The 12,824-nt window shown below is 47.3% G+C and overlaps 1 protein-coding gene across 1 annotated transcript in view; it reads right to left on the reverse strand.

The window, feature by feature from the left end:
* Window positions 1-3,178: 3,178 nt before the first annotated feature.
* Window positions 3,179-12,824, reverse strand: part of LOC111767147 (C-type lectin domain family 4 member F-like) — a 33,252-nt gene continuing 23,606 nt past the window's right edge. The window contains exons 2-5 of the mRNA XM_058278800.2: window positions 11,118-11,529; window positions 10,496-10,664; window positions 5,891-6,042; window positions 3,179-4,074 (exon numbers count right to left, since the gene is read on the reverse strand). Coding sequence (XP_058134783.1) covers window positions 3,982-4,074; window positions 5,891-6,042; window positions 10,496-10,664; window positions 11,118-11,529 — 826 coding nt within the window. The 3' untranslated portion in view covers window positions 3,179-3,981. The remainder of the gene's footprint in view (window positions 4,075-5,890; window positions 6,043-10,495; window positions 10,665-11,117; window positions 11,530-12,824) is intronic.

Below are 12,824 nucleotides of genomic sequence, written 5' to 3' on the forward strand. Positions count from 1 at the left end.
ATCCATGCTGTAGAACACTGGCAAGCTCACAACTCACAAGTACCCAATTCCTCTAAAGGCAGGGTAGGCTGAAAACAGGAAAACTGTTTATAAGGGTTTTACGGAGACCATTGAGACATACCCATCCCCTCCTCTACCTCCCGTAACCAGGCATTAGCCCCTTACAGAAGAGAAAGGAGGTTTATACCAGGAGAGGTTTGCACAGCCAGGCTGAAAGCAGAGGGATTCAGGAGACATCTCTATACCAAATGGTAAAATGCCACGTCTCCTTACCCCACTAGGCCAGTAGAAGACTGGCAGCTGAGCTTCTATCTTTCTAGCAAAAGACTGGAGGACTCCTTTGTGATGAAACTGACAGACTTAAGAAAAAGGAGCAATAAAGAATAAAATGTAGGAATGTTCCAGCCAGCCACCTGTGGCCCTTCAGTGAAATTCAGCAGTCACCAAGACCTAAACCCCAGTGGAATCTAAGCCTCCTCTTGACATAGATGTGCAATGGACACAACCAATCCAAGGCCCACAGAGAAAATGTGGCATTGGTGTGGGAAGGGTGGCCGTGGTGGCTCCTGGGTGTGGGGAATGGGAGGAAGAGATGAGATGTGGAGGTGTTTTTGGAACTTGGAGTTGTCCAGGGTGGTGCTTCAGGGACAATTACGGGACATTGTAGATCCTCTCAGGGCCCACTGGATGGAACGTGGGAGAGTATGGGCTATGATGTGGACCATTGACCATGAGGTGCAGCGATGCCCAGAGATATACTTACCAAATGCAATGGATGTGTCCTGATGATGGGAGAGAGTGTTGCTGTGGGGGGAGTGGTGGGGTGGGGGCGGTGGGGTTGAATGGGACATCATATTTTTTTAATGTAATATTTTTTAAAAATGAATAAAAAAATTAAAAAATAAAAAATAAAGAATACTTTAAGAACAAAAAAAAAAAAAAGACCTAAACCCCAAACAGAGCTAGAAAGTTTTGAAAAAGCCAAAGGGGCTTGCCCCAGGTGATAACAAAACATAAAACTACAGTAATGAAAATAGTGTGGTTCCAATAAAGAAAAAGTGAGCTCAATGAAATGCAGTCAAGAATCCAGAAACAAGCTCATGCATTTCATATTAGATAGAGTTGGTGTTGGAGAAAAACAGTGCTCACTGGGACACAGAGACTGATATGACCACAGGCAGAGAATTTACAGATGAGCTCTCCCATCGGAGGGGGTCTGAAGAACAGACTTCAGCCCCCACACCACCTTGGTGGGGGTCTGAAGAGAGACTTGAGCCCACTCCTGGAAGGGGGGGAGTTGAATTTTTGAATTGATACAGAACTTTCCTAGGTGGGGAAATGATGGTCAGTGGGAGAGGGTTGAGGGACACAGTGAGGTGCAGGGGTCAATAGGAAACCTAGAGGTGAAAATTTTCCCTTGTATGGCTAGAGGGTAGTGGCATAGGGAGTTAGGTTTTCTTGGAATGCTGGAGGACTGGCTGTTTCTTAGATCTGTAGGGAGTAAAGGGTTTCTTTATCTCCCTTTGACATGCAGGCACTGAAGGTTTTAATCTCCCTCTCACATGCACATCGCCAAGATCTCTGTCTCCCTTACTCCTGCCTCTACCTGGTTTCTTTGTTTAACCTGTGGGGAAGTGCCCTGCCCTTAGACACATAGGCTTATGGGGAGGGGGTAGCCTTTCCCCAGTGCACATGAGGGTAAATGAGCTACAGCTTGTTAATTACTGCAAACCTCTAACAGTTGGCTTTCCAAATGAGTGAAGAACAGGTTATGATTTAATGATATTTGAGAAAAAGTAGATGACAATCTCACAATAGTCTCAAAAACAAATTCCAGGTGATTAACCATATAAAGGCAAAAATAAACAAACAAACACTTAAATAAAGGTACTAGAAGAAATATAGCAAAGTATTATTTCAAACCTGGGACAGAAGAGGAGTTTCTAAGATTGATAAAAGAAAAATCCAAGAAGCCATAAAGTAAAAGATTGATAAACATGAATACCATAGAATTAAGTTTCTGTTCATCAAAAGATATCATAAAAGACAGAATAAATTTCCACTCCTGGTTATGGTGGAGTAATTGAACTAGCCCGTTTGCTGTGAGCAACTAGGAACTAGACAAAACAGATGAAATAATTGTTTTTGGACATTGAACACAAAGAGAAAAACTGAGACAAGGAAGCCTTCCAACTCCCTGCTTTTCTTCCTGGAGGCTCTTTCTGGATGAGGTCGTGCAAGAAGGGGGTTTTCAAATGGGGCATGACAGTCTTGCTGAGCTGAGGCAAGGGCCAAGTGGGATGGGAGCTTCAGGAGACTGAGAGCAGTGGAAGTTTACAGAGGAGGAACGCTGCAGAGGCTTGTCTCCAGAATTCTGCACAGTGTTCCCTGTGCATGCACACAATGGCTATAAGAGATAAACAAGCAAAAGCCAAGGGGAGGAGCTAGAATCTGGAAGTCTATGGAAGCTGCAAGACAAAGGAGAGAGCATTTCCAAAAGATCAGAAAACCAAGGAACCTGAGGATTGTCAGCCAGCCAGAGTGCTGCTGACCCCGGGAGGAAGCAAGCCTTCTAACCTCTTTTACTAGAACTAGTGAGAAGTTCCAAATGCTGATGCATCTGCTTCCTAGTGAGCCTTTTACCTAGACAAGGTGAGAATGTCACCTGAGTTCAACCCCAAGTTTTATCCCACTCAGAACTCTGCCTTAAGCAATGGAAACAAGGCAGTGATTTAGGGGGAGCATAGCCATTTTTTCTGGGTGTCTATCAAAGACTGTTGTGTTTGGAACAAAAAATGATCCTTCTTTTATCAGAATAAAGTACCATGTCCTGTTGGAGATGTGCAATGTCTGCATCAACAATAATGAAATGAAAACAAGAAAAACTGCATTTTCAGTAAGGACCCAAATGTTTTTTCATGTCTTTTCTAATAAAGAGAAATAGAATCAAAAATAAATAAACACACAAAGGGCTTTCATTCACTCATCAAGTGTTTACTGAGGATCTGCTGTGTGACAGCCTATGCTGGTCCTGGAGGTGGACACTGAGGAGCACACCAGGGCACACCACTAGTCCCCCTGTTTACATGGGGCCAACGTCTTGAAAGTGTGATCAGAGGCAGTATCGACGTCCTAAGCTTCTTCTTGAGAAAGAATTCAAGGATGAGCCACAAATTAATCAGGCAAGCAAAGAATTTATTGGGGGTGAAGCAAGAGAAGGTAAGTGCACCTGCAGGGGTGCAGGCAAGGGGGTGAAATGTGAAGTTCTGCCCTGGGGTCCCATGATATATGGGGGTACAGGTCTCCAGTTGTGCCCTGATTGGCATACTTGAGACACAGCAGGGGAACTCTACTAGGTGATCTGATTCCCTTACCGGGTTAGGGGCTGGGTTAGGGGATGCTGGTGATTGGTGATTGGCTTCTGGCTGTTGTTCCTGAGCTCTGCAGGCTGTGCTGACTGCTGGTGATCGGCCTCTGGTCACTGTCCAAGAGTCAAGAGGTAACCTGAAAGTGAGTGGGGGTGGGGGTGCTGCCCCCCTTGCCCTGTCCCTCTTTCCGCCATGTAATGAGGTTGCCTCCTGATCACAGAGCTGCTGGGTGTGTGCTGTGTGCTGTAAGCTGCAGAGTGTGTGCTGTAAGCTGCCCCTTCCTAATTTGCCCGTGTGCTCAGCACATTCATGCTAGCCAGCAGGCCAATGCCTCAGTTTCTCTTGCCAGGCTTATTAGGTTTTTCTGCCCCTTCCTCCTTAGGTCCCTATTCTATCCTGCCTCCAAAGGGTTAAACAACAGTTCAAGGCAGGACACCCAAGAGGCCAAGTGGAAGCCCCAGAGAGCAAGCAGAGGCCAGAGGCTCAAGGCTTGCAGGCAGCACGGAAGAGGCCCAGAGCTGGCCGTCGGGAGGGGCCCCTCATCTCTGCTCTGCACTGAGGCCACATCGTGACCCATGGATTTCTTGCAGACTCACTGGTAGGTGGCATCACATTATACGTCACTCCACATCTGCTGAGGATGGACACAGTCCTCTGTGTGCCCATTCCCGTTGTCCAGTTGTCCAACTGTTCCTTGCTCAAAAACCTGGAAACAGAGGGAAGTTATTCAGCTAGACACAGGCAGTGGCCCTTGTCCCTGCTGTGACACATGAAGCTAAAGTGACACAGCTCCCTAGTCCCCTTGCAGCCCCAGAATAGGGACAGAATGTGATGCCTACAGGCCTGGGTCTGCTGAGGACATCCTGAGTCACTGATGATCCAAGGATGGGGAGGGTGTCTGTGAGGCGGCAAGTTGGGGAAAGGAGAGGGGAGGGCCTTTCAACTTCCACCCCAGAACTCGCACTCAGATCCCTATCAGACAGGGCCCCTTTAGATTGACTTGCACCCCTGTGGAACAGGGGGTGTCTGGGGGGGGGGGTGCTGGTGCCACCCGGACACTGCGCACCGGCCCATTTTGCTCTCAGTGCAGAAATTCCCAGGCAAGCATGAAAAGATAACAGCAGAAAACAGTGCTGGAACACAGGACTCGGCAGTTTTGCACAGGAAGCTTTGGGACATGTTGTTCTCTCTAGTCTTCTCAAAGTTGCGACAAAACTGAACAAACGAGATGAGCTGGGTGCTTCAGAAAGTGCAAAAGCTACTAGCGAACTCTATTCTCCTCTATCAGGAGAACCAACAGAAATTTATGAAGTTGTTGCAGAAAATCCAGGACTTGTCAACAAATCTTTTTACCCAGGTGGTTGCTGATTAAGAAGATACTGAACATGTTCAACTAAGGAGTGAAGGAGCATTTGAGAAATACGTAAAATCTATGTAGGAATGAAAATAAACTAATCTGAAGCAACTTAATCCAGAATAGTTATTTTAAATTGTGGTGGATAGAGATTTAAAATGGCAACTTGTAGCAATATCAATGGAAAAGCTACATGTTGCAGCTACATTATTGAAATAAACTTTCAAATGATTGAAGATAAGCATAATACAGGGTGTTTCTTTTTTTTTTTTCACAGCACTCTGTGACTTAGGCTACAGTCTAGTTATTATATTCACAATTCACAATATGACCTGAAAACAAAAAATCCTTCTGAAAAGTATGTAATTTAAGGGTAACACTGTTATCATAAGCCTTATATAATATTGTAACTATTGCTTATTATCCTACTAATAGAACATTCAACTTCTTCATTTAAAAAAGTCAAGACTGGGAAAGCAGGTGTGGCTCAATCAGTTGAGCTTCCATCTACCATATGGGAGGCCCTGGGTTCGTGTCCCGGGGCCTCCTTGTGAAGGCAGGCTCACCCACACATCACCGAGAGCACTGGCCTATAAGCGCTACGGAGAGCTGACTCAGCGAGGTGACACAGCAAAATGCAAGGCAAGTAAAAACACAGAAAAGCACGCAGCAAATGGACACAGAGAGCAGACAACAAGCAAGCCTCAAGGATGGGGTGGGATAAATTCAAAAATAAATACAGAGACGCAGAAGAATGCACAGCGAATAGACACAGAGCAGACAGCAAGCAAGCCTCAAGGGGGATGATGATTAAAAAAAATCAAGCCTGATGACTGGAGAGGAAGCCCAAAGGGACCTGAGGGGCTGAGGGAAAAGCATGCTCCCTCACGCTCTCAGGGTGCTGCCCCGCCACCCGCCTCTGCCCTGCCCTGCTGCTGGCATCTGTCCACCTCTGAGAATCTCCCCGCTCATTGAGGACAGTGGGGTTTGTTGTCCAGGTTTCTGCCTCCAGTGCAAGGTGCTCAGAGGAATCCAATATTGTTCCCTGCCTGACAGGAGACATGAAGGTTATAGGCTGTGCCCTACCCTAGAGGAGGAAGGTCAAAGCACCAAAGTCTCTTGTCACTCACCAACCCTGTCAGAACCACCCCAAGCCCCCAGCTCTGACCTGCTCTTCCTCAGAGGACACAGATGCCAGGTGAGCTCCTTGGGATGCACAGAACTGCTCAGCCTCCTCCGAACACTTCTTGACATCAAAAAAGTAATGCAAGCTCCGACAGTAGAACTTACAGCAATCCTGGAGAAACTGGACATACTGAGCTGGAGCAGAGGTGGGAAGAGAGGGAACCAGGGGCTGATGGTGGATGTCCCAGAGCTGGCCTTCCTGAACCCGTCAGCAGCTGGCCACTGAGGCCCACGTCCTTGAGGCTCGGTTCCGCAAGGGCAAGTGCTGCTGAGACCACGCCCCTGTCCCACTACCCAATACGCCAGGGAACAGCAGCTCAAGACGCCTGGCTCAATAATCCTGGGACACTCGGCTCTGCTACCCAGAAAAACTCTCTTCTGAGACATGTGCTTTCTGTCACTTTATTTCCCATCTCACTGCTGCCACCGTACAGTCCTAACATCTCAATTCCCACCATCTCTCAAGGAAGTTGTCCATCCATCCAGAGTCTTCCTTACTTCCTTGACTTGATCTCCATCCACTCTGGCTGCCCACACCCAGGACTATCCCAGGACTTCCTCATCACCTGCTCTACCTGCCCTCACAGGTGTCACACACTAAGAGCTCATCCTGTCACCAGGAGCCCCAAGTCTCAGCTCTTTCCTCCCTCCTTGTCACCACATCCTGCTCTTTAGTATCATCTCTACCGCAGCTATTGAAATGCTGCCACAACACTCATTTCTTCATTCATACCTTCAACATTCATACATTCATTGTTCGACATTCCTCAGCTTCTATGACCCGGGGACTGTTATAAAAAGACCAATAAGACACGATTCATGCCCTCGAGGAATTTACAGTCTTGTGAAGTGAGACAGATGTAAGAAGGGGACAGATGATAAACTAATTAAATGCCACGTGCAGGTTAGAATAGAGGCATGAAAGAGGGTGTCGTCTCTGTCACCTGGGCTGGGGGGGGGCTTAGCAAGGCAATCTGGGATGAGATGTTCCTTGAGATGAGTCTTTAAAAAAAAACTGAGGGGTGGGGGATGGGGAATTAATACTTATTTGGTAAAGTTTCAGTCTGGGGCCAAGGAAAGCTTCCAGCCAGAAAAGATCATGATGGTAGCACAATTTTGTGAATGTATATACTGAAGCAGTTAAAATGGGAGCTTTTATGTTATATATATGTTACCACAATAAAAATTTTTTTTAAGAAAACATAGAACTGTACAATACAAAGAGTGAACCCTACTCTAAACTATGGACTATAGTTAATCATATGATTATAATAATATTGGTTCATCGATTGTAACAAAAGTACCCACTAAGGGAAAACGTTAATCATGGGCAAAGCTCTCTACCTTCTGCAGGATTTTTCTGTAAACCTACAAGTGCTCTAACATTTTTTTAAATTTTTAATCAGAAAAACACTAAAAAAAAAACCAAAAATACTGAGGAAGAGTTTGCCAGGGGATCAGGTCCAAGAAAAGCCTTCCAGACAGGGGAAATGGCAGGTGCAAAGGCAGGCAGGCAGGAAACGGCATGGCACAAGCTGATCTGTGCAAAACCTGGGGTGTGGCCGGCATGCAAGGGGTGGGGGAAGAGCCTGGAGAGGCTGCCAGCACTAGATCTTATGCCCATGACAAGGAATTTGGATTTTTCCCTGTGAGCAATGGGAGGCTCTGAAGGGTTTTACGGATGGTGCAGATTTGCTCTGTAAATATTTCAATGTGGTGCAATGTGAAGATACAACAGGGAAAAAAGACCACCCTGCTTGGACCAGAAACATCCATCAGAACCCAACTGCAAAGATCTCAGGAAGAGACAGGCCACGTGGACCACGCGTTCTCAAAGTGTGTTCCCTGGAACAGGAGCATCGCGCCAACTGGGAACTTGGTAGAAATGCCCCTTCTCAGGCCCAGCGCAGACCTGCTTTTCCAGAAATTGCATCTGAACAGTCTGTGTTTTAACAAGGCCGCGTGTGACTCTTATGCTCTCTGAAGCCTCAGAACCAGTCATCTAAACCCGGGGAGGATCAATTATGGCCCAACACCAGCCTCTTTTTATAAATAGTGTCATTCGAGCAGCCACGCCAATTCATTTACACGTTCTCTTTGGCTGCTTCATGCAGCACTGAGGAGCCCTGGCAGAGACTGTGGCCCACAGGTCTCAATTGTACTATTTGGCCCTTTAAGAAAAAAGTTAAATAATACTCCACCCTGACTGCCCATGTTTTAAAACTTCGTGGTGCTGACGCTGCATCCCAGACCAAAATCCATAAGATTCTGTACATGAGCCCCAGGCATGCACTTGGGTGACCCCAATGCACAGCCAGGATGGAGCACCTCTCAGTCCATACTAAAGCAGGAGGGCAGCAGTGGGGCTCGAGGAGAGGCAGGAAGGAGGAAAGACTTCCAGGCACTGGTCCGCATGGCCAGTGATTCCTTAGACTCGACTGGAAACAGGGGCAAAGAGCAGGGGCTCGGCACTGCCTGCCAAGTCCTCATTTGTCAGCCCCCATCTCTCCAGCAGCTTCTCTCAACCATCCCTTCTCTCCCCCAGCTCCCTACAGGCATCCTCCTCCTTAGCAAGTGACCTCCTATGCCACCCAGAAACAGATGTGGTTAACAGCAGCTCTCGCAGTCTCGTGTTCCCATATCTGCACAGTATGGTGGACACCAACTTCCACACCTGCTCCCCTCCCAGGCTCAGAGATTCAAGTGCCATCCCAACCTCCTTCAAGGCCAGTCACTCATCATGCATTTCACTCTCCTCCCTCTCTCCTCCCGTATCTTCAACCTCCACCTCTTTGCTGTTTCCTTTCTGTAAACCTCAGCTGAAGCCTATGTGATTCTAGAAACACTCTCTCAAGTTCACCAAAATATTAGCAGGGGGTTCACATGGAAGTCTTGCAAATTTTCATGGCAATACAGATGCTTGTTTTCTCATCTTGCAATTTTTCAATATTTGCCACACTGTTTATAATTAATAGAAACATGTTGTAATGGAGAAATAGATGATGTGCATTGTTTTTTACTCTTCCCCTCGTCTCTCCTTCCCTGTCAGCTCTGTTCCTTGACAGACTCATATACCTGATCAATTCACGGCCAACAGCAGTGGTCTGGCTTCCACTGAAACTTCATTCTAATGACTTATTAATTGCTCAGCCTCAGTGGATGCTTTTCAGTTCTGATTTTACATGGCCTCTCTGGCATGTACCAGAACTGACTGCTCCCGTTTGGAATTTCTTTCCTCTTTTGGCTTTCCCACATGCACATCTCCCAATTCCCCTGTCCTCAGTTGGTTCACACACATCTTTCCCTTCTTGCATCCTGAAGGTTGATTCCTGGCCCCACCCTCAACACTCTTCTGCATTTTGTCTCATGCAATCCCCCACATCCACTGCTGCAACCAGAACCCCCACACCCGGGACACCCAAGCCTATGTCTGCAGCCCCGGCCTCTCTCCTCAACTCCAGACAGCCTGCAGGTGATGTCCACTTGGCTGTCCCCCAGAGCACCACAGCCAGCATGTGCAAATCTTGCTGCTCCTCTTCCTCCTTTATTTCTCAGTTGGGGACCCCTCCATTTGACCACTCAAGTCAGAACCTCAGGGTTCTCCTTAAAACCCTTCAGTGGCTCCTCATTTCCTGGAGGATGAAAGCTAAGCTCACTCAGAGCCCTTCCAATCTAGCGTGTGTCTCTCCAGCCCTGGCCACCCCTCTACCCAGTGTTTTTCAAACTGCAATCGCTGACCCATTAGTGGGTCATAAATTTGGTTTATCAGCTTTTACATGCTTTGATCTTTTTTTAAAGAATAGAATATAAAATGTCTGAGTGAGTTCATGCAGTTAAGGTTTTGCTTTTTAAACTTGCATAGATAGATTATATAGATGATTAGATAGATGACAGATAAGTAGATTTAGTCCCCCCCTTCCACAAAAGGTCCCTTCTCCCCTTTCTATTTGCCTCCCCCCTCTCAGTCCCAGTACTTGCTTCTAACTTAACACCTCTTTCACCAATCTATTTGACTTTGCTTACAGGTCTGTCTCCATCTTGCATCTCCCAACCTTCTCAAGAGCAGGCGTCATGTCTTATTCATCTTTAACCCCCTGACACATGGTAGATGTTCATGAAAGTTTGTCAGACACATGCACGAATGCTGCCTACTAGCTTAAGTGCGTTACCTGTGTTGATTCACTTGATCCTCCCTGTGAAGCAAATCCTATTGCCCCCATTGTGCAGGTGAAGCTCAGCGAAGGTGAGCAACTTGCTCAGGTTCACACCGTTTGTGATAGCTGGAAGTCACAAACAGGTTGTCTGGCCCCACAAGCACACTCTGCCATTACCACATGCCTTCATCACAAAGATCTGCTTTGCCAAAGGAGAAATTTGGTGGAGAGATTATAAGCCACCTGAGAGCAAGGACATAGATTCTCACATCTTCTGTGCTACCACCTGGGCAACAGAGAAGCTGCTTTTATTGGATTTGTCCTCTCTCCACCACCCTTGCTCTTTCCCAGAAGAGACACATGCTTGAGGCTAAAGGGGCAGAAACATCCCAACAACTCTGCCCTCCCCATGGTGGACCCTCCCTACCACTTACTTTGGGTCCTTTGTAGCTGCTCCTGTGAAGTACAGGCTGCGCGGAGGGTCTCCAGGCTGCTCTCCTGCTCCTGGATTTTCAGACTTAGTGAGTTGGTATTACTCACATTAACTTTTAGCCTCTGGATCTCGTCCTGTGCCTCCTTCAGTCTCTTTTCTAACATCTGGGTCTGGGAATTAAAGGCAGCACCCTTCATTCATTGTTTTAGGGTCTCTAAAGCTCTCTTAGCATTTTCCAACTCTGCTCTTACTCCTGGGAGCTCAGCTTTTGTCTGCTCCATCCCGCCCTTTGCCATTTGGGTCTGGGCAATGGCAGTTTCCAAATATCTTTTTAACAACTGAATCACTTCATCAGCCCTGTCCAAGGGACCTCTTAATAACTGGATCTCAAAAGTGCTGTTGTCTACACTGCCTTTTATACAGGGCTGGGTCTGCAAATTGAAAGCACTTGCATTTCCCAGAGCTCCCCAGAGCCTCTGGATCTCGGCACTGGGCCCTTCCAAACTGCTGCTTAAAACCTGGTGCTGGGTCCTTAAAACTTTGACACTCCCCAGATTGCCTTTCAAAAGTTCAGTCTGAACACTGGCATTCTGTAAGCTCATATTTGCCAAGTGTAAACCTACCTTTAACAGCTGAATTTCAGCATTGGCATCTTCTAGGTCTTGGCTTAACATGTGGAGCACAAAGCTGGTGTTTTCTGAACTGCTTTGTAAGAAATCTTGGGTCTGGGAATTCAATGTGTTTGCCTTTTCCAGAGCTCTCCTTAGGCCCTGGATCTCAGCAACAGCCCCCTCCAAGGAAATCCTTAACATCTGGGTCTGGATATGGCAGGTGCCAGCATCCTCTAGAACTCCTTTGACCATCCGGATGTCAGCACTGGTGTTTTCCAGGTGGCCACTGAGCATCTGGATCTGAGAACAGACATTGTCCACCTTGTACTTCAGCATCTGCATCTCCACAGCCCAGGTGCTAGAATGTTCTTTAAATAGCTGGAGAGCTTCCTTATCTCGGCCACCACGCCAAAATGGTCGGAACCTGCAGTGGAGGAAATGGAGAGGTCAGGCAAAGAGGCCCATTTCATGGTGAAGCATAAAGATCTACCACCGTGTTCTGAAGATTTCCGTGGGGAGATGCCTACACCATGGCCCTGAGAGCACCCCTAGTGGCCTGTGACCCCCTGACCTTGGACCAAACAATAGCCAAAGACCTAATTAGCCATCACACCTGAACTAACAGATCCAAAGAATTGAAATTCTTGCTTACAGTAAACTACCTACCCCACACATACCCCAAAGTCATGCTGGTGAGACTTGGATTCTTTTGCCATTGCAACTGAACTTGAGAATAACTCATTATACAATTTAGAGCTGTGGAAGTTTAATTCCACAGAAATTTCACCATTAGAAGAGTCATTGAGGAAAAGAAGATGTGAATAAGGCCCCTGTTTTGTTCTGAGCTGTATTTGTAAAACAACCATTGAGCCTCTTGATTCGTCATTGTTACTCCTGAAAACCATGTAAACCACAAACATAAATTCTCTGATTACGAATTCCAGGGGGGTGGGGGGTGCAAACCATAGGAACAAAATAGGTGCTCCTGGCAGAAGGCCCCGTTCAATCCACAGTACTATGATACAGGCGTGCCACACCTTCGGGTCACCCGGGGCCTCTGAGCTGTGATTGCCTCTGAAAGGGCTGGACACCCCTACAGAAAACGGAGGACAAGAGTCCCTTCAGAGCAATTTGGGGATATGACAGCCCTGAGTGAGAGATCTTGGCCACCAGGGCCGTTTAAGGAAACTGCAGCCCTTTCCTCGGCAGGGTCTTTCCCAGCAAGCCCAGCGGCCACTGCCCCTGGTCTTGCCATCACCCTTGGCTCTCCTCATGAGCAAGGACTCAATTTCACACATCCATGGTCACCTCCTGGTTCCATCCTCCCCTCAGGACCCCTCCCCTATTCCTCAAGCCCTGGCTAGGGGAAGTGGGAGACCACCTGGCCTTTGGAGGCGTGAGAAGAACAGAAAGGAAGTCCAGGTTGATCTTCAACAAAGAAGCAAAGGCAATTCAGTGGAGAAAGCATAATCCTTTCAACAGATGGTGCTGAAACAATTTAATAGTAATATCCAAACAAATAAAAATGAACTTCAGGGAAGAGGCCTTGGCCCAACAAATAGGGTGTCCACCTACCACACAGGAGGTCCGCGGTTCAAACCCCGGGCCTCCTTGACCCATGTGGAGCAGGCCCATGCTCAGTGCTGATGCACGCAATGAGTGCCGTGCCCTGTAGGGGAGCACCACGTGTAAGGAGTACACCCCGTAAAGAGAGCCATC

Source organism: Dasypus novemcinctus, chromosome 17 (assembly GCF_030445035.2).
Source record: "Dasypus novemcinctus isolate mDasNov1 chromosome 17, mDasNov1.1.hap2, whole genome shotgun sequence".
Taxonomy (NCBI): domain Eukaryota; kingdom Metazoa; phylum Chordata; class Mammalia; order Cingulata; family Dasypodidae; genus Dasypus; species Dasypus novemcinctus.